This window comes from Mirounga leonina, unplaced genomic scaffold (assembly GCF_011800145.1).
Source record: "Mirounga leonina isolate KUSES-001 unplaced genomic scaffold, KU_Mleo_1.0 Mir_166, whole genome shotgun sequence".
Classification (NCBI taxonomy): Eukaryota; Metazoa; Chordata; class Mammalia; order Carnivora; family Phocidae; genus Mirounga; species Mirounga leonina.
In genome coordinates, this window is record NW_023270418.1 from 33,129,756 (window position 1) to 33,150,056 (window position 20,301).

At 49.7% G+C, this 20,301-nt stretch overlaps 1 protein-coding gene across 1 annotated transcript; it reads left to right on the forward strand.

Moving 5' to 3' along the window:
* The first annotated feature begins 14,466 nt into the window (after positions 1–14,466).
* On the forward strand, positions 14,467–20,060 carry NDUFV1 (NADH:ubiquinone oxidoreductase core subunit V1). The gene is made up of 10 exons (XM_035013420.1): positions 14,467–14,666; positions 15,742–15,824; positions 15,904–16,074; positions 16,793–16,976; positions 17,702–17,891; positions 18,507–18,719; positions 18,911–19,077; positions 19,343–19,424; positions 19,654–19,799; positions 19,901–20,060. The coding sequence occupies exons 1-10, from the start codon at positions 14,595–14,597 to the stop codon at positions 19,985–19,987; spliced, it is 1,395 nt and encodes a 464-aa protein (XP_034869311.1). The 5' UTR covers positions 14,467–14,594; the 3' UTR covers positions 19,988–20,060.
* The last annotated feature ends 241 nt before the right edge of the window (positions 20,061–20,301 follow it).

Genomic DNA, 20,301 nt, shown 5'->3' on the forward strand with positions numbered 1-20,301 from the left:
CCGGGAGAATGACCCTTCCCTGTTCCCCTTGCAGTTGGGAGGGGCCCTCTGGGCCAGACTCCCGTGCTGGCTGCTGCCAGGGCAAGAACCCGACACTGTCCCCCGCTGTCTCCACGCCCTGCACAGGGACAATGTGGAGCAGAGCCCCCACTCGTGTGTGGCGGACCATGGTGTGGTTGAGCAGTGACCTTGTGGTTTTACCCTAAGTGCCAGTGTTTAAAGCTGCTATCACTACAGCATGATCTGGCCCATCCTGTCTGGTCCGCCCTTGGTTCTCAGGCTAAGGGCATCTGGTCCCCTCCCAGCTTCGTCCCGCCTCCGAAGGTGATCTCGGAGGGGTTGAGAGAGAGGGCTGTGGGAGTACTCTCCCAGCACCGAGACCGGGCCCCCCGGCCCCCAGACCAGACCCTGAGAGTGGTCAGCGATGGGCAGCTCAGACGATTCCCTCATTTGGGAGTGGAGGAAGACCCCCGGCTGAGGGAGGTGACTGGACATGGGGCTCCAGGCCAGGAGAAGGTGCAACAGACGGATGAACCCTATCCCAGGGCTGTAGGCACAACGGGGGCTGCTTCTGGGGGCAGCGCCTGGCCTGAAGACCCTGGCCCCGTGATTTGGCCACTGGTCGGGGGGCGAGCACAGGAAGATTTCAGAGCTAGGCCGGGCCTGCTCCTTTCACCTTTCCTAGGGCAGTAAATTCCTCTCGGACATCTCATCCACCGAATCCCAAAGGCCCTGTCCCCACGGACTGATGGAGACTGGCCCCCTCCGTCTTCTTCCACACCAGCGCCTCCCTCCTCTCTCATCTGGGAGCCTCTCCCCTCATAGCCGGTTCTGCTGTCCTCCGTGAAAATAAAGACCCGCAGATGGGGTCAGCAGCGCTGTTTACTCAGACTTGCTAGCAAGGGAGTTGGCTGTTGCTGCTTGTGTTCCTCAGAGCCTGGGCAGGCAGAGGAGTGGGAGGGTTTCTGGAGGGACAGAGAAGACTTCAGGTGTGCCCTGACTGCAGGCCGCCAGCCTGGGGAAGTAGTGGGTGGGCTCAGGAAAGTGGGGTGTCCTATGTCACTGCTCTGGGGAGCAGATTTGGCTTTTTCTGGTTGGTCCTAAGTAGGAAAAGGAATAAAAACCAGGGAAGCTCTCACTTATTAGTCAAGTCCTGGACATTCTGGGCGGTCGTTCCAAGGCTTACTGTCTGGCTGCCTGCATTATTCCTATAAAGAGCAGTCTGACCTCCCACCAAGGTGACCCATGACTGCCGGCGTCCTGGCTGGCTAGTGCAGAGAAGAGGTTAGTTTTGTAGGCAGATTGCTGCAGGCTGTGAGCGAGAGTTCTGCCTTCATACATGGTCTGGCCGTGGTCTGTTGTGTACTCAGGGTCTCATCTTTCCGGAGACATGTGACCCCAGCCACACCCAAGGGAAGCCTCTTCCTCAGGCATTTGATTAAAACTCAAGTGGAGAAACATCCTGCAGGGAGAGAACAGGAGCCCACACATCCTCCTTTCTGGGAGCAGCTCCTGACACATTTTTGAGCCCTGGGGGAGACTGGACGCTTGATCATGGGGCACCAGAGGACGAGTCTGAGTCACGCATCGGAAAACAAGACAGAGATGGTGCGCCACACAGCACCACCCCAGAGCACGTGGTTACCGCAGGACCTGCTGAGTGGGTCCCAAGGCCCCAGGAGATTGCAGGAACTTGGAAGAGGCAAGACTGGGGGATTGGCATTGGTAAAAAGGTTTAAGAGTGGGCCTTGGGGGTGGCCTGTAATGCTTTGCCCAGAGGACTCAGCTGCAGAAAAATCCAGACAGTCCGGGCTGATGGCCTTCAGCAAGCTAGCATTGCTTTGCCCTTCCCCAGACGACCCAGTGCCAACTGGGCAGGTTTTCAGGCACCTGTTGTCGCATAATAAACTTGGTGGCTCTTCACTGGGCCATATTCAGTGGGTGGGACTGGGTAGCCTGCAGGCCAGGGGAGGGTCTCCACACTCAACCTTGAGACCCCATGCCCAGCCCTCCAGCCCAGCTTCTGGAGCATGTGCAGAGAGGTTCATACCCCAGGTGAGAGAGTGGAGGAGTCCTATGGGAGAAGTGGAAACTGACACTGGGGGGCCCCAATGACAGGGTCTATGTTTGATAAACCTGCTGTGAGCTTTACGAGCCCCTCTGTCACCCAGAACTTCCATCAACTTTCCTGCTCACTCCTGACACGACAAATATCAAAGGACAACAAATAACTTCCAGCTAGTTCAGAGAAATCTCTAACATAAAAGAGAGACAATAATAAACGGGGGGGGGGGGGAAAGAAAAGGAACTCAGAAAAAATAGAGACCACACAAGCTGCATAAGAAGCCTTCAAATAAGCTTTAATCATTATCTTCAGGGAGATAATAAAAGATATGACATCCAGGAGATGAGAAAGGGAGGCTCTTACAAAGAGCATTCAGAGAAAAAGAAGGAGCTCTTGGAAATTAAAAATGTGATAGAAATGAAAAATCTCAAGATAAAGTTGAAAAATACATATGAAAATAGAACAAAAGGATAAAAGCATGGAAAGATAAGAAAAACTGTATTATTCCAGGAGGTCCAGAGAGAGGGAGAGAGTAGCGGGGAGGAAAAAAAAAATAGTAAGAAGAAGATTATCAAATGAATAACGTGATAAATTTTCCCAGGACTGAAGAAGAGGGGCTTTTGAGTTGAAAGGCACAGTGAGTGCCAGACACATCGAATGAAAAAGGAAGGAGATCATAAAATCCCAGAGCCCCCGGAGAGGCCGTGAAGACCCTGCAACCTTCCGGAGGGAGAAACAGACACACACACAAGGGATAAGGAATCTGGAGCTGCATCAGATATCTTGTGATTTTGAAACTTGTCCACAAATAATTTGACATTCAGCCATCTCTATGCCCTCTTTGTGGCGGCTGGGATGAAGAGAACATAGTGGAAGGGACACTGTGGGGCTTCCCAGGCTGGGTTAGAAAAGGTCACCCAGCTTTGCGGTTTCTCTTGAGACAACTCACTTCAGTCATTGCGTAAAAGGTCCAACTACCCTACAGCTGCCACAGGGAGAGCTCACATGGAGAGACAAGAGAGGGTAGAAGGGGGTTGGTGAGGGCGAGAGCCAGCCAGCAAGCCAGGCGGCCAGCCAGCCAGATCGTTCCAGACTCCAGCTCCTCTCCCAGCCTTGTCCCACCAAGTGAGGGAAGACGCCTTCAAAATGGTTCCAACCACAACTGTCATCTGACTGTGATCACATGAGACCCTGAGAAAGAACTGGGTGAGCCCATTCAATCTCCAGATTCATACTCTGACAAGATATCTTGTGGAAGGGGGAGGGAGAGAGAAGAGAAGGTCATGAAGATACACCTGCTCTCTGCTGTTCAGACCTGGAAGTGACACTCTTCACATCTGCCCCGTTTGGATGCAAGGGGGCTCTGTGCCCAGGAAGAGGAAAGGAGTTCGGTATGTAGTCAGCGTCTACCAAATACAATCACAGATGCACACACATATAGGAAGTTAGCATGTAATAGCAGTGGAATGGTGAATAAGTTTGAGAAGAAGAATGATTTAGTATTAGTAAAACTGATATATCATATTGAGAAAAAGTACTGGATCCTTATCTCACACCATGTAAAACAATAACATCCAAATAGATGAATGGTTCTCAGCTGGGGTGATTTTGTACCCCAGATTACATTTGGCAATGTCTGGAGATATTTTTGTCATCACAACTTGGGGGGTGCTTCTGGCACTTTAGAGAAGGTGCCAAACATCCTATGATGTGCAGACAGGACAGCTGTCCACAACAAAGAATTATCCAGCCCCACATGTCCAGTGTCAAGATCGAGAAACTCTGCAGTAGGGTTCACCTGCATGTGATGAGAAAAATAACACATTAACAGATAAAGGGGTCTGGTCAAGAAGAGCATGTGACTCTTGATCTTGGAGTTGTGAGTTTGAGCCCCACTTTGGATATAGAGATTACTTAAAATAAATAAACTTAAAAAATATTAACAGCAAAAAATAGTAAGAGATTTCTTCATGACCGTGGGCTGGGGATGAATTTTGGTCCCCAGATGAATGAACTTTACTACATCAAAACTGAGGGTTTCTCTTGTCCAATGATGGTTAGTGTTTATCAGATTATCAGATGATATACTCGAAGGAAATATTTGCAACATCTGATGGGGTGGGAGAGGACCTGTGGTTTATAATGTTGGACTTGGAGTTCCCACTAATCTTTCAGAATCCCCGCAAAACCACAAAGACCACAAAAAACCAACACACACACACCATCTGGCATGAAAGTTGGAGACATCTGAAGTGAATACCATAAAGAGCTTCTATGTACCAAATAATAGACCCCAACATTCATAAAGTGAAAGCTGATGGGAGGCAAGGACTTTGGGAGCTGGAAACAACAAATTTCAAATTCTACAACAGGAAGACAGAGAAGGTGCCACCCTTTCAATTGCTCTCGGGACATTTACTATAATAGCCATATATCATGGCTTAGAGAACGTTTTAGAACATTCCAGAAGAAAAGAGAGAAATAGGACAGACACCAGTCTCTCATTATAAAGCAATACAATGAAAAATAACAAAGCCAGGAGACAGAAAGACCCTAATGCTTATAGTTAACGATACTAATTTATAATAGTTACGTATTATAAATCTCTCTTACAATGTCACATGTCAAAGAAGAAATCAAAACCAACATTGCAAAACTTCTAGCAAATTATGATAAAGAAGCACCATATTTCACTTTTTTTACCCATTATGATTTATTCTCTACAATACTTCATTAAAGCGTTCAATGATTTGCACTCAGAATTTATATAGCCAAGAGGCAACCATGTGTAATACAAAGAATTGGTCTGAAGTCTTTGCACTGAAGGCCATACAAAGTCTCTTGCTTCAGGGAAGTAAGAATGAAAACAAACAGGGCGCCTGGGTGGCTCAGATGGTTGAGCGTCTGCCTTCGGCTCGGGTCATGATCTCAGGGTCCTGGGATCGAGTCCTGCATCGGGCTCCCTGCTCCTTGGGAGCCTGCTTCTCCCTCTGCCTCTCTCTCTCTCTGTCTCTCATGAATAAATAAATAAAATCTTTAAAAAAAAAAAAGAATGAAAACAAACAAACAAATATATAACTCCCTAGGCTCCAGAATCTTTTTTTATTTTTTAAGATTTTATTTATTTATTTGACAGAGAGAGAGATAGTGAGAGCAGGAACACAAGCAGGGGGAGTGGGAGAGGGAGAAGCAGGCTTCCTGCTGAGCAGGGAGCCCACTGTGGGACTCGATCCCAGGACCCTGGGATCATGACCTGAGCCGAAGGCAGCCGCTTAACGACTGAGCCACCCAGGCGCCTGGCTCCAGAATCTTAATAGAAAATAGCATCAACAGTTAGGGAAAGTGTAGGTGTTAACATATCATGGAAAACAGGTCTTGTGCCAATACGAAAATTAACACCCAAGACTTCTGTATAGATGATTTTTATTATAAACAATAAAATATATGTAATGTCTCAACTACACAACTTTCATGTTGAAAGGGTCTCTAACATGAGTTGCTATTATGAAGGAAAAAAGTTTAAGAACCTCACAGTGGAAACAATCCAACACCAACAAATCCTAGCAATCAAAGACATTCTCTCTTAGTTAATGTAAAACAAGGACAACTCATAATTACAGAGAGAATGTCCTAGCCGTGGGTATTATGAGACAAGCCAACTTTCCAGACCAAAAGGCACTCACAGCTGGGGATGAAATGAACTCCAAACTGAACCAGCCAACATGGGCTGGTTCCTTAACAGCAGTTACCTACTGTTCACTTGAGCAGCCCGAGGACAAAGTAAACACCAAGCAGAAAACATTCCCTTCTTTTTAGACCTGCCACTCACACCACATGTACTGGCCACCCTCATCACTGCTTTGGTCAAGCTCAGAAGCACCTGCATGTCTTGATTACACTAGCCTGATAATTAGTCCTGCTATCAGGCATGGCAGGTCCCCCACAACTTGTTCTTCTTCAAAACTGGCTTGGCCATTCTTGGCCCTTTGTTCATCTATATAGATGTTATTTTTATTTTTTTTTAAGATTTTATTTATTTTTTTGACAGAGAGGGAGACACAGTGAGAGAGGGAACACAAGCAGGGGGAATGGGAGAGGGAGAAGCAGGCTTCCCGAGGAGCAGGGAGCCTGATGTGGGGCTCGATCCCAGGATCCTGGGATCATGACCTGAGCCGAAGGCAGACGCTTAACCACTGAGCCACCCAGGTGCCCCATCTATATAGGTTTTTTTTTTTTTTTAAGATTTTATTTATTTATTTGACAGAGAGAGACACAGAGACAACAGGAACACAAGCAGGGGGAGTGGGAGAGGGAGAAGCAGGCTTCACGCGGAGCAGGGAGCTCAATGCGAGGCTCGATCCCAGGACCCCGGGATCATGACCTGAGCAGAAGGCAGACGCTTAACGACTGAGCCACCCAGGCGCCCCCCCCATCTATATAGATTTTAGCATTCGTTTTCCCAGTTTCATGAAAAGCTTTGATGAGATTTTGATTGGGATTCAAGTGTACTTATAGATTAATTTGGTGAGACGTGACATCTTTACGATATTAAGTCACCCCACTTGGTAAAGCCCCCTGGGCAGCTGAGGTGCTGGATGGAGGTAAAGGGAGTATGGGATTCATGGAGAAGGAAGGAAACCATAAATAATGGCTATCATGTCATGACCTGTTGTTGCAGCAACAGAGCCCCCTCCATATGTCCTTTGTCGCTCTGAGTTTCATATTTTGGGAGGAAACTGTCTTTGTGAGGTGTAAAGTGGTCATGGGAGGAAGACTAGATAGCTCAGGACTCCTGGGTGGCTCAGATGGTTAAGTGTCTGCCTTCGGCTCAGGTCGTGATCCCGGGGTCCTCGGATTGAGTCCCACGTTGGGCTCCCTGGAGCTCAGCGGGGAGCCTGCTTCTCCCTCTGCTTCTGCCTCTCTCTCTCTCTCTGTCTCTCGTGACTAAATAAATAAAATCTTAAACAAAAAAAAAGAACAGATAGCTCAGTCTGTTTCCAATAATACACACTCAAGAGGTTTTTCTTTTCTGTTTGCTGATTAACAAGATAGGGCATGGCATTTCTAAAAACCGAACACTTGAGGGATGGGAAAGAGGAGTCTAATGTTTGTAACAGCTTGGGATTAGTTGAGGAGTGGGTAAACTCTTCCTGGTGCCTGTCATCCCAAATAACCATCAAGGGTTACACTGGGCGAAGCAGAGACAAGAGCTTTGGTGTGAAGGGACAAAGGGGCTGTAGGCAGGAGTCCAAGGAATGACATGGAGATGGGCAAAGGACAAACATGGAGATGCTCCAGATCCTAGACCTGATCTGCTGGGTATCTGAATGTGGGTCTGCTGCCAGGGAGGTGCCAGGAAGGGTGGGCCGAAAGGACTGTACTGGTGCTTGGGACCTGTGCCCAACTGAGACCTCACAGGTCCTCCCTAGTGGACACTGCAAACAGTGTCCAGTGCTTCAGAACCAGTAACAGCCAAAGAGGGACCCTGACACATTAGCAGGCTGACAGGGAGTAGTTCTTATGTCAGGACTAGAGTCTGTAGAGCATGCAAGGCTCCCCATGCTAAGATGCATAGTTAATTGTGTTGCTTGCCTCAAATGCACTCACCTTGTCCTATGTGTAACCCACCAGCCACGACTGATTGACTTTATCTTCTAACGTTTAAATTAATGGGAAAACAATTAGGGAGATTTCTAGTTCAAGATAGCAGAGTACAACCTGAAATCCACCCCATCCGTCTCAAATACATTAACATCAGGAATAAAAAAATGTTAATATTAAATGCCACACAAATATGAAAAGAGAATTTTCTGTGTAGGCTTGAAATAAACCTCTCTCTGAAGGGGGGAAAAAACAACCAGGAAGAAACCCACAGCCTGGGATGGGAGCTGAAGGCTTATGTCTTAGCCAGAAAGCAGGAACACAGCCAGACTGAATGCACAGGGCTTGGGGCCAGGTCCTCGGTCTGTACTCAACTCTGGAGAGCAAAGCTGAGAGTTCCCCAGCAGTCTCCACCAGCAGGATGAAGCAGGGGCCCAGAAATGCCTTCCCTGCCAGGTCACAGATGGGGGCCAACCCAGAAAACAGGAGTACAGAGTTTGGGAGGGAAGGAAGTATAGAGGGGAGCAGTATACTATGTGTTTTTGTTTCATATTCAGCGGAGGATAGACATATTAATCAGCTTTTTGTTGGAAAAAGAAATTTATGTATGACTGTTAAAAATGTAAGGGTAACTACTAAGAATAGAAACAAAGTGTGTAACTTCCAAAACTATCATGGAGGAGAAAGGAATAGCACAAAGAAAACTCAGTTAATTCAACAGAAGACAGGAGGAGAGAGGGAACAAGAAATAAAGAGAAAGAGTGCTAACTAGAACACATACTATAATACGGCAAGGATAAGTCTCAGTGGCAATACCAATAAATGTAAAGGGGCCAAACTTTTTTTTTTAAAAGACAGACACCAATTCGATTAAAATAAAACAAAATGAAATTTAATTAGATGTTGTTTTTAAGAGGCATTCCTAAAAGAAGAGAAAGATTGGAAATAAAAAGAGAAGAAAAAAATACCAAATGCAAATAGAAAGAAAGCCTGTGTAGCAAGAGCAGTATCAGAGAACCGAGGCCTCAAGGCAAAATTGTTACAATAGACTGGAGAAATATTTCATATTAGAGAAAGGAACAATCTGGGACGCCTGGGTGGCTCAGTCAGTTAAGCGTCTGCCTTTGGCTCAGGTCATGATCCCAGGGTCCTGGGATCAAGTCCCACAGCCCGCTCCTTGCTCAGCGGGGATCCTGCTTCTCCCTCTGCCTGCCGCTCCCCCTGCTTGTGCTCTCTGTCTGGCAAATAAATAAATAAAATCTTAAAAAAAAAAAGAAAAAAGGAACAATCCATCAAGAAAATATCCTTTAAAATACGGCTCAAAAAACATGGTTCAAAATTAGCTCAAGGAAAGAAACAACCATAAAAGAAATGGAAACCGTGATCAGATCACCCCTAAGCAGAGGTCCCAGGTCCAGCTGGTCTTACCATGAATTCTAGCCATGCTTCAGGAAGGGAGCATTTTAACCCTCAGCAAACTCCTGCAATGAATAGGAAAAGGTGGAAAGTGATCACGTCATTTTAATAGACCTGGACAAGATCCCCTGGAGAAAATGTAACTATAGGCCACCCTCCTTTATGAGCACTGAAGTAAGAACCAATCCAACATTACAATGAAAGAATAATACAGTGTGACCAAAAGGTTTGTCCCTGGAATAATAAAAAATGAGAGCAGCAAACACGTACATAGCATTTACTATGTGCCAGGCCCTGTTGTAAGGCTTTACAGAGATTAAAACATTTAATCATCGCAATGATACTATGCAGTACAGAGAAGTCAAGGAGCTTGCCAAATGCCACACAGCTGATAGGCAGTAGAGCCCAAGATTTAGTCCCAACTGGCTTCAATCTGTTCTCTTAGCTGCCTCACTCCGCCACCCCTTTAGGTCAACCATAGTTTAATAGATTAGAAAAAAGATTGATTTAATTAAGAAGAAAGAAGAAAAACAACATGACCATCTGAGATGTAGAAGAAGCATTCGATGAAACTGAGCACCCCATTCGTGATAACACTGTGCCTTGAAAAGGAGTTTCCTTAGTACGATCAAAGTCTCTACCAAAGGCCTCAGCAAACCTCATACTTATAGCGTGCCAAGACAGACACTTATGCTCCATCTTGAGATAAGAAATGGATCAGAGTCCTCTGGAAGTTTTCTCTTCCTGTTGATGGGAGGGGAAGCCCATTTCCAAGGTGCCTCTGGGCAATCAACCAAGCCACACCCAGATCTGAGAGGGCAATTCAAATTTTATTGCCAGGACCCTCCATAAGCAGAGTTTGTTAGCGAGCTATTTCGAGGTTAATTCCTCAGGATGCAGCAGGTGTCATGAAAGATCCTCCGAATGATTGGGGCAGAAGATATTCTACTGCAGAGGAAGGCAACAGTGTTGGAGAGAAGCCTAGACAGATACTCTTGTGAAGGTTTCGAAGTTCCAGCTTTATCTGGAAGGTTTCAAGGTATTATTGTTTACAATTCCATTTCTTTTGGCGTCTGCATCACCGATACTTTTCTGCAGCCCCTCTGCTTTTCTGTTCAGAAGCAGCTACCGCTTATTAGGGGAAAGCAGTTAGACACCTGCCACCGGAACGCCGTGTCTGAGTAGCCAGTGGAAAACGGCTGCCCTAAGGAAATCTAAAGCGTGGGAAACAAAAAGGAGAAACCATTCTAACAAATGGAATTGGGGACTTGAATATTAAGTTTTTACATACTTTCATTCAAGCCACGTCCCATATAAGGAAGCCCACTACTATTTAAACTTATTCCGAAGCTCTTAGTTGGTGCAATAAGAAAAAGAAACTAGAGTATGTCAATTAAAATTCAATAATAAAAAGAGAGAGAAACTAGACACCTAAGATTAGAAACTAGACACCTAATATTAGAGAGAAACTAGACATCTACTATCTACAAGATAGTAGACTCTCATTATTTTTCAACATGATGACCATCGGCATAGAAAACAGAAAAGCTTCAACAGACAAACTTTTATATGATAGGGGAGTCCATTAAGGGATCCAGATCAAAACTAATAAAGGCAGGGGCGCCTGGGTGGCTCAGATGGTTGAGTGTCTGCCTTCGGCTCAGGTCATGATCCCGGGGTCCTGGGGTCGAGCCCTGCATCGGGCTCCCTGCTCCGCGGGAGGCCTACTTCTCCCCCTCCCTCTGCCACTCCCCTTGCTTGTGTTCCCTCTCTCACTGTGTCTCTCTCTGTCAAATAAATAAAATCTTTAAAAAAAAACTAATAAAGGCAAATCCATAGTGCTCTATTCACAAACAACAACCAATTAGAAAATGTTATTAAAACAGGGATCACAAAACATAAAAACACAAGGCATCACATAAAATTCCTATATTTAAAAATGTGCACGGGGTGCCTGGGTGGCTCAGTTGGTTAAGCGACTGCCTTCGGCTCAGGTCATGATCCTGGAGTCCCGGGATCGAGTCCTGCATCGGGCTCCCTGCTCGGCAGGGAGTCTGCTTCTCCCTCTGACCTTCCTCCCTCTCATGCTCTCTGTCTCTCATTCTCTCTCTCAAATAAATAAATAAAATCTTTAAAAAAAAATAAAAATGTGCACAATTTTTAAAGAAAAAGTTCTAAATGTTTAGTGAAGAACCTAAGAGATCTGGAAAAATGAGGAGTGACATCACATTTCCTGGGTGGAGAGACTCCATATTGCAAAGATGTGGATCTTCTCCAAATTAATCTGTAATCCAGGGCATTTAGCTAAACAATCCTTGTGCATTTGCTGTGTGTCTGGCACTGCTCATATACAGTTCTCCATCCTAGCAGATGCTCCTTTAGGGCATATGTTATCCTAATTTCCCCCTAGAGGGAACTGAGGCACCAGTCACAGAATCACACAGGTCATGAGTTGTGAAAGCAGGATTTTGAATCCAGGTCCTTAACCTTGAAGCTCTGGTGTTACCTGTAGATAATCATGTTTCTAAATCTATTTGTAGCAACATGGACTCTTCTCAAAAATAGAGTGTTGAATGAAAAAAAGCAAGGTGAAAAATCATGGCTTAGCAAGAAATCATTACTACAAGTAAAAAGCACCAAACGCTCATATTTTTTTCTGCTGGAAGTGCATGTACAAGTAAAGGCATTTTTTTTTCTTTAAAGGATTGGAAAACAATTTTGGATTCAATAGCATTTGGCTGTTGTTGTTAAGGTCTAAATTTTCAAGGATCGGTAGATGCATATGCTACTGTGAAGTGTTTATAAATCATCTAGAAAACAGAGTGGAAACAAATGATAATGGGGATTAAGTCAGAGTGGCGAAAACATGTTACTACTTTCTTTTTGCTTTTCTGTATATCTTAAATTCCCAAGAAAGGAAAAAATACTGATTTTTTTTTCCATTTTTCCAGATACAAAATTGGATTACAATACTGAGTAACCACCTCCCTTGAGAAGCTCTGTGCTGGGGGTTGGAGAAGAGAGAAGATTCGATAGTACCATTGTCACACCGGACCTGTGGCAACAGTTGATCAAGTGGTAGAAGAAAACTCCCCGGGAAGGTGACATTCAAAGGGCTCCTCAGGAGGAGGAGGAGGAGCGGGAGGAAGATGGATCCTCTGGGGCAAATCCAGCTTGTGTGGGTAGAGCTGGAACTGGAGAGGTCAGCATCTGATCTTGGGCTTTGTCCTGAGGACACCGGGGAACCACCAAGGGTCTCAGGCAAAGGAGAGACAAAATGGATCTGACATTTAATCCCACTCATTCCATGGTGTAGAGAAGGAATCGGAAGGGCTGAGATGCGAGGTGAGGCCGGGAAACCTCAAGGATGCTTTGGAAAATTCCAGGTGAAAGCTGACCGGTCATGGCCATGGGACCAGCAGGAGGACACAGGAACAAGAAGCATTTGGAAGGCAGAATTGGCTGGACACAGTGGCTTCTGGTCTGGAGGCTGGTGGGTGAGGGGGTGCTCTGGATGGGTGGGGACTGGGTGAGGTCAGGAAGCCTCAGGCTGAGTTCGGGTGGCCAGCTGTTCTGTCTTGGGCAAGCCCTTCAGCGTTGCTAATACATTCTGTCCTCTTCTGAAAACGGGGGCTCATCATTCCTCCGCCCTGGGTTGTGGGAGGATTAAGGAGATTAAGACACATGGCAAGTGCTTGGCACAGAGCCTGGTACTAGATGAACAGGAGATCCTGCCCCTCAATCTCAGTTTCCCATCGCCCCATGCCCAGCCATCCCCAATGGCCTTGTGTTCCCTTGACCCACTTACAGGGATGAGGAAGGAATCCACCCTCTAGCTCCATCCTGCCCCCCTTCTCCTGCCCCAGAGGGAGGGATCCATGGACTCAGGTCGGAGCCCCGGATTAGCTGTGTAATCCCCAGCTCTGTCTGGGCAATCTCTTTCCCTGCCCAGGAGTGGGGGCCTGCTGGCTGGGGGCCAGAACTGCTGGGCCCTGGGCCTGGTACTCAGACCTCAGCCAAGGTGCCGATGATTTGGTGCCTTTATTGGGACTACCACTGACATCTGCAATGAGTGTCACACGTGTGTTAGTTGTTCTGTGCATTTGTGGTGAGGGGGTGGGGGTGGGGACAGGGCACCCCAGAAAGGAAGAAAGGCCTCGATTTGATTCCATCTCTACCACTAGGCAGCCGCGTGCGCATGGACAAGAGATGAAACCCCCATGGGTCTCAATTTTTTTTCTCATGTATAAAGTTAACTCTGTTCTAGGCTGCTGTGGGGAGTATTTGAGAAAGTAAGAACAGATGAGTTTGTAACTAGCAGGAGAGCAAAAAAAGGACGGCAACGGGACAAGAGAATAGAGGAGCCGGAAAGACAAGACTGAAAAGGTCATGCTTGTCACCGGACCAGGGTAACGTCTCACAGCCAAAGCGTGCCAGCGAACTGAAAAGAGAAGAGCTAATCAGTCTTCCGAGATTTCCAGAGAAAGCAAAGGACGTATGACCTCCTCAGGCCCGGGGAGCATAGAGTAAGGGGAGGACAGTAAAGTCCCAAGAAGAGGAGGTCCTGGGCAGGGGCTGCGTGGGTGACGTTGTCTGGGCCTGATGACTCTGCTGGGGGAGAGGCGGAGTCCTTAAATGCCAGGGGGGGCTGGCTGTGAAGGCTGTAGGGGCCACTCCAAGATTTCAAGCAAGAGTGTCAAGTGCCAGGCTCTACTGATGGGCTGAGGATGGAATTGGCTGGGAGAGCTTAGCACCGCGGGCAAGAGGATGTGCCACTCACTGACCATCTCCACCATCTCCACTCTCTCCACCTCATCGCAACCTAAGACCTCCACCAACTATCCCCTGCCTGCCTCTGGAGCTGTCCCTGCTCTCTGCCCCTACTGAGCAATACTTCCCTGAGCCCAGGGGTGCCCAAAGTGGGGCTGGGGAGAGAGCAGTCAAGGCTTGGACTAGGACAGAATAATCACAACGCAATCATGACGGTCGTCGGGCCGTAACCAGTCTGATGTCTCCTTGGGCCGCACACTTGTGCATACAACAGGTGCACATTAAATGCAGAACCTGTAGAATGTGGAAGACACCAGAACCCAGCAGAAAGCGTCACGCCACGTTTGTTTACTTGGCGTTTAAAATAAAATGGAAAAGAAAGAAAAAAGAAAAGAAAAGAAAAGAAAGAAAAGAAAAGAGAAAGTCTGGGGTCCGGGAGCACACGTTAACAGGCCGGACAGAAGAGCGACAGGTTAAGCGCCAACTTCCAGAGGGTGGAGGGCGGGCCTCGAGGCCGATGGGACTACATTTCCCAGCAGCAGCCGCGCCAGACTTCCTCTTATGTGGAAGCGGGGCCGGGGCCGGGGGCGGGGCGAGAGAGGCGCAGGGCAGCTTGGGCGCGCAGCCGGCGCCAGGGCGCGTGACGTTTTTCCTGTGCGCCGCATAGCGTCCCCGGCGCGCCGGTTCCTCAGCTTCGGGGCCGTGAAGGTGACAGCGGGAGGTGACTGAACGGTCTCCCGCGATGCTGGCGACACGGCGGCTGCTCAGCGGGTCGCTTCCCGCTCGGGTGTCTGTGCGTTTCAGCGGCAACACGGTGAGGCCCGGCCTGACTCCGACCGGGGTGTCCGAGGGCCCGGTCTCGCTGCAGTGCCTCTGCGCGCGCCGTCTCTTCGGTCTGTAGTGCCTTCTAGAGAACCCTCATTTCCCCAGCCCAGCAGGAAGGTTGCCGCTCCAGCCTAGGTGTAGAGGGGAATGGGTCCCAGTGGGAGGCTGACTTCCCCTACCCTCCGGCTCCTCGGCTTCCCTGTTTAGCAGCCAGGCGACATAGCGGAAAATTTTGCAGGTGGGAAGCGTCCTTGTCTCGTTCCTTCCTTGGCATAACCTTATGCAGGGTAAAGGTGTCATTGCCCCATTTTACAGATGCAGAAAACAAGCTTTGGGGAGGATGTGCGTCTCCTGATGCCCCATCCAGCGTTCTGCTCCCTGTAATGACTTTAAGGGATGGGAGTCTGGAAGCCAGGTACCCTTAGCCCTCACCTGGGGTGCTTGCCACTGGGTGATGTGGAATTCCGGACCCCACTTCTCATCAGTTTTATCTGAAGTGGGTCTCCCTCCATCACCTTGTATCCCAGCCCAGTGAAGCGTTCCTTTTCCATCAGTAAACACATTTTGTTTCCAGCAGAGTTAGTAATGTAAGGCCCTGGTCTGACCAAGTTTTGGTCCAGCAGGATAACCAGGCAAGTGAATGGACACGTGACACTGGGCGCAGGGAGATAGTATGGTGCTGTGGTTCAGGTGTGGGCTTTGACTACAACAGACCTGAGTTCCAGTTCCATCTACTGCTTTTGGTTGTGTGCCCCTCCATAAGTTCTATTTGTTCTTAACCTCAGTTTCCTCCTCTATAACAGGGGAAATCGTTCATGTCTCAAGGTTATGAGGATGAAATGGGGTTTTGGATGTCAGATGCTTAGCCTAACGCCTGCTAATCAGGAAGTGCTTACTAAGTGGTGGTGGTAGTATGATGCCACGAAGGGTTCTGAGGCTTAGGCCCCTAACCTCTCCTCAGCCCAGCCCCATCTAATCAGGGGGACCCAAGAATCTGTAACTTATGGCCAGGCCCTTCATGGCCCCAGAACTGTCCTGGGACTCCTGACCCTTTGTGTCTTCAGACAGCACCCAAGAAAACCTCATTTGGCTCGCTGAAGGATGAAGACCGGATCTTCACCAACCTGTATGGCCGTCATGACTGGAGGTGAGATGGTGGTGTCCTTAGCTCGGTGGGTGGTCCTGGAGCAGAGCCTCCCCTTCTATGCCTTTCCCACTCTGTCCAGGCTGAAAGGTGCCCAGAGTCGAGGTGACTGGTACAAGACAAAGGAGATCTTGCTGAAGGGGCCTGACTGGATCCTGGGTGAGGTCAAGACATCCGGCTTGCGGGGCCGTGGAGGTGCTGGCTTCCCCACTGGCCTCAAATGGAGCTTCATGAATAAACCCTCAGATGGCAGGTATGTGCAGGGAGGCAGAGCTGGGGTTGCAGGAGAAGCCTTGGAGGTGGCTGTGGCTTACCTGGGCCTTGGGGCTGTTTTCCTTGGAAACTTAAGACTGAATGAATGGGAAAATGTCACCAGAGCTTAAGTAGGTGGGACTTAGTTCTATCTGGTCTTCCTCAGGGGTAGCAGAATCAACACAAGATTTTGACTCAGGCATTGGTCAATTCTGCCTTCTAATTATATAGTTTTGTGCAGTCTCCTGGTCTTTTTGAACTCAGTTTTCTTTTTTGTAAGTAGATATTATATTGTGCAGGGATTAAATAGATAGTATTCATACAGCTTTTGGCCCTCACATTGATGGCACATAGAAAGCAAATGATATACGTCAGCTGCTTTACCTCCTTTTGACCCCAGAGACATGGCAGAGGTTCAGGAAGGTTCTGTGTGACCAAGAGCAGATTCTGGGCTCTTAGGAAAGCACAAGGGGACATTTGGACCGAGCAGAACAAACACCTTTCCTGTGGTCATAGCCATCCAAAGATGTAATAGGCAGTGAGCTCTCTGTCATCGATGGTGAGCAAGCAGAGCCCCTGGGAACATGTTGGGAGGACAGGGAGGGATTGGCTATCAGAGGAGACCTCTTTGAGGCCTCCTTGGGTGGAGTGGGGTGGCGTGTAGTTGAAGGCCCAGCCCTGGTGGCCCTATAGCCTCACTGGTACGCTGGTACCCACAGGCCCAAGTATCTAGTTGTGAATGCAGACGAGGGGGAGCCAGGCACCTGCAAGGACCGGGAGATCATGCGCCACGATCCCCACAAGCTGGTGGAAGGCTGCCTAGTCGGGGGCCGGGCCATGGGCGCCCGTGCTGCCTACATCTACATCCGAGGGGAATTCTACAATGAGGCTTCCAATCTGCAGGTGGGAAAGGGGAGGGGCCTCCGCAGAGGGGAGGGTGCTCAGTGTGTGTGGCCCCCAAAGCCACCTTCAGGCTCTTTCTGTATGTTTCAAAGCCTCAACTTGGGAGGCTTTCAGGACTCTGTGACTCCTGGGGCAGGGGTGGGCTCGCAGGCATTTTTCCTGCAGAAGGGTCAAGGGGTCATTTCAGCCATTCTGAGCTTGGTGGCCCCTGCAATGATGGGTCTAGGGCCAGAGTCTCACACCATTCTATTAGGCTCTTGCCTTAACAGTGAGGAGGGATACGGGAACAGCACTGGGACAGTGCCTGGCACATAGTAGCAATTATGTATAAGTGTTATTGCTACATATTTAAAAACCAACCTCAAGAGTCTTTTCCACTGTTGCAGAAGTTGTACTCGCGCATTATAAAGATAGGAAACCGTACCCGTACACAAATCTTCCACAGATCCACTATCTGTAGGAAACTGCTTATTAAAATTTTCATGATTTTCTCCGCCTTTCTTTTAAAAATACATGTAGTTGGAGAATTTGTTCAGTGTTGTTATTACAAAAGTAGCGCACACATTGTAAAAGTCCCCACCCCTCTCTCAGAGCATCCTCTGCTCATGTCCAGGGGGAGCTTTGCCTGGACTTTGGTGAACATGGGCTCCTGGGCCTGTGCCCCTCCCCACCACACAGTGTTCCTGGGCTGGCGGGAGTGGTGCCCTCACATTCCTGTCCCACAGGTGGCCATCCGAGAGGCCTACGAGGCTGGTCTGATTGGCAAGAATGCCTGCGGCTCTGGCTATGATTTTGATGTGTTTGTTGTGCGTGGAGCTGGGGCCTACATCTGTGGGGAGGAGACGGCACTCATCGAGTCCATCGAGGGCAAGCAGGGCAAGCCCCGCCTGAAGCCACCTTTCCCTGCTGACGTGGGTAAGAGCTGGCCCGATCCTGGGCCTTGTGCTGTGTCCTGTGGAATCCCATCTGGCTTCAGGTCCCCGCTGGTCATTCTTTTTTTTTTCTTTAAAGATTTTATTTATTTATTTGACAGAGAGAGACACAGCGAGAGAGGGAACACAAGCAGGGGGAGTGGGAGAGGGAGAAGCAGGCCTCCCGCCGAGCAGGGAGCCCAATGCAGGGCTCGATCCCAGGACCCCGGGATCGTGACCTGAGCCGAAGGCAGACGCTCAACGACTGAGCCACCCAGGCGCCCCCCCGCTGGTCATTCTTAGGGGATTTCTGAGTTCCTTCTGGACTGGGGGCCAGAGTAGGGTGGTAACAACATAGAGGCTCTGCCTGCAGTCCCTCATGCCCCCATGTCAGACACCCAGCTCCTCTCCAGCCCTCCAGGGACTAGGGGGAGAGGGGTGAAAAGGCAGTGCAGTGCCTGCTAGAGTTCGGGGTCTAATCGGGGATGGGATGACAAAAGGGTGAAGGGGAGCTGGGTCACAGAGCAGGACCCTAGGACAGACCCCACTGCTGGGAAACCTCATCGAACCTGTCCCCACTCTCTGGTGGCCACCAGTCCGTCATCCCATTCCTCCACAGGAGTGTTCGGTTGCCCCACAACTGTGGCCAACGTGGAGACAGTGGCTGTGTCCCCTACCATCTGCCGCCGTGGGGGTACATGGTTTGCCAGTTTTGGTCGTGAGCGCAACTCGGGCACCAAGCTGTTCAATATCTCTGGCCACGTCAACCACCCTTGCACTGTGGAGGAGGAGATGTCTGTACCGCTGAAGGAACTGATTGAAAAGCATGCTGGTGAGGCCTGGGGCCACCCAGGGCCGGAGCAGGGCAGGAGCAGGGCAGGATGTCCGTGAAGAGAGCCAGGGTGGGATGGCCTCCTGAGGCAGCTCTGCTCAGGGGCTGACAGGTCCTGGGGTCAGGACTAGGCAGGTGTGCTGGTCCCAACCCTGACCATCCATCCTTTTGGGGACTGACTGTGGTCCCAGGGGGTGTCATAGGTGGCTGGGACAACCTCCTTGCTGTGATCCCTGGTGGCTCATCCACACCACTGATCCCCAAGTCAGTGTGTGAGACGGTGCTCATGGACTTCGACGCGCTGGTGCAGGCGCAGACGGGCCTGGGCACGGCCGCTGTGATTGTCATGGACCGCTCGGTAAGGGCCGCCTCTGCTCCCCACCCAGTCAGTACCCCTCCCTGGGGCATTGCCAGCTCTTGGATCCCAGTTCCTGTGACCTGAGATACAGTCAGGTGGGATAGGAGAGAAATCGTCCCCGAGAGAATGCCTGTTGGGGTCTGGGCAGTGCCGGATGTCCGGGGTCGGAGAGGAGGCGGCCAGAATGCTGCTGGAATGAGCGGGGTGCTGCTGGGGGGCTGAGGCTCTGGCCTAGGGGCCTGCTCATTGTCTCTGGTCACCCCAGACAGATGTTGTGAAAGCCATCGCCCGCCTTATTGAGTTCTACAAGCATGAGAGCTGTGGCCAGTGCACCCCATGCCGCGAGGGTGAGCACCCGGGGTGGGGTGGGGGCTTTCTCTGTGGCTCACCCTAGGCCTAGGTTGGGCACATGGGCAGAGGTTGGGTGGGCTCTGGACACTGAATGGACAGCGGCTGCTTCCCCGCTGGCCGTAGCTTCTCTCGGCCCCACCCTCCCCATGGCCCACACCCTTGGAGGGCTATTCCCCACGCCCTGGCTGGGGATCATTGGGCCCTCTCTTGCTGCCGTGGCTGCAGGTGTGGACTGGATGAACAAGGTGATGGCCCGCTTTGTGAAGGGGGACGCCCGGCCAGCCGAGATCGACTCCCTCTGGGAGATCAGCAAACAGATAGAGGGACACACCATTTGTGCCCTGGGTGATGGAGCCGCCTGGCCTGTGCAGGTACTCGCTGCCCTGCTTGTGGGCACTGGGGTGGGGCTGCTGAGGGCTTAGGGTACTGGGATTTTCAGCTCTGCTTCACCGTGTCTCCTACTCGCCTCCAGGGCCTGATCCGCCACTTTCGGCCGGAGCTTGAGGAGCGGATGCAGAGGTTTGCCCTGCAGCACCAGGCCAGGCAAGCTGCCTCCTGAGCCTGCTGCCTTGCACTGATGTCCATCTGTCCAGATGGCTGGACAATAAAGTCACTGCTGCCCACTCTCCTGATGCATCTTTTCTGTGGCCTTGCTCTTTACTCTGCCACTGTAGCCCATTACTCATGGAAGTCTATTTCCCAGACAGAGTTAGAGGCTTCCCATACCCCGCTTGGACCCCACTTGTGGGTGGGGATAGGTCAACTCAAGGTCATGTCATGAATCCACACCTTGGCTTCCTGTGGGTCAGTCTGGTCAGTCTGTCCTAGATCATCTTGAGCGCCCATCCCTCAGTGCAGATGGCAGCGGCGGCG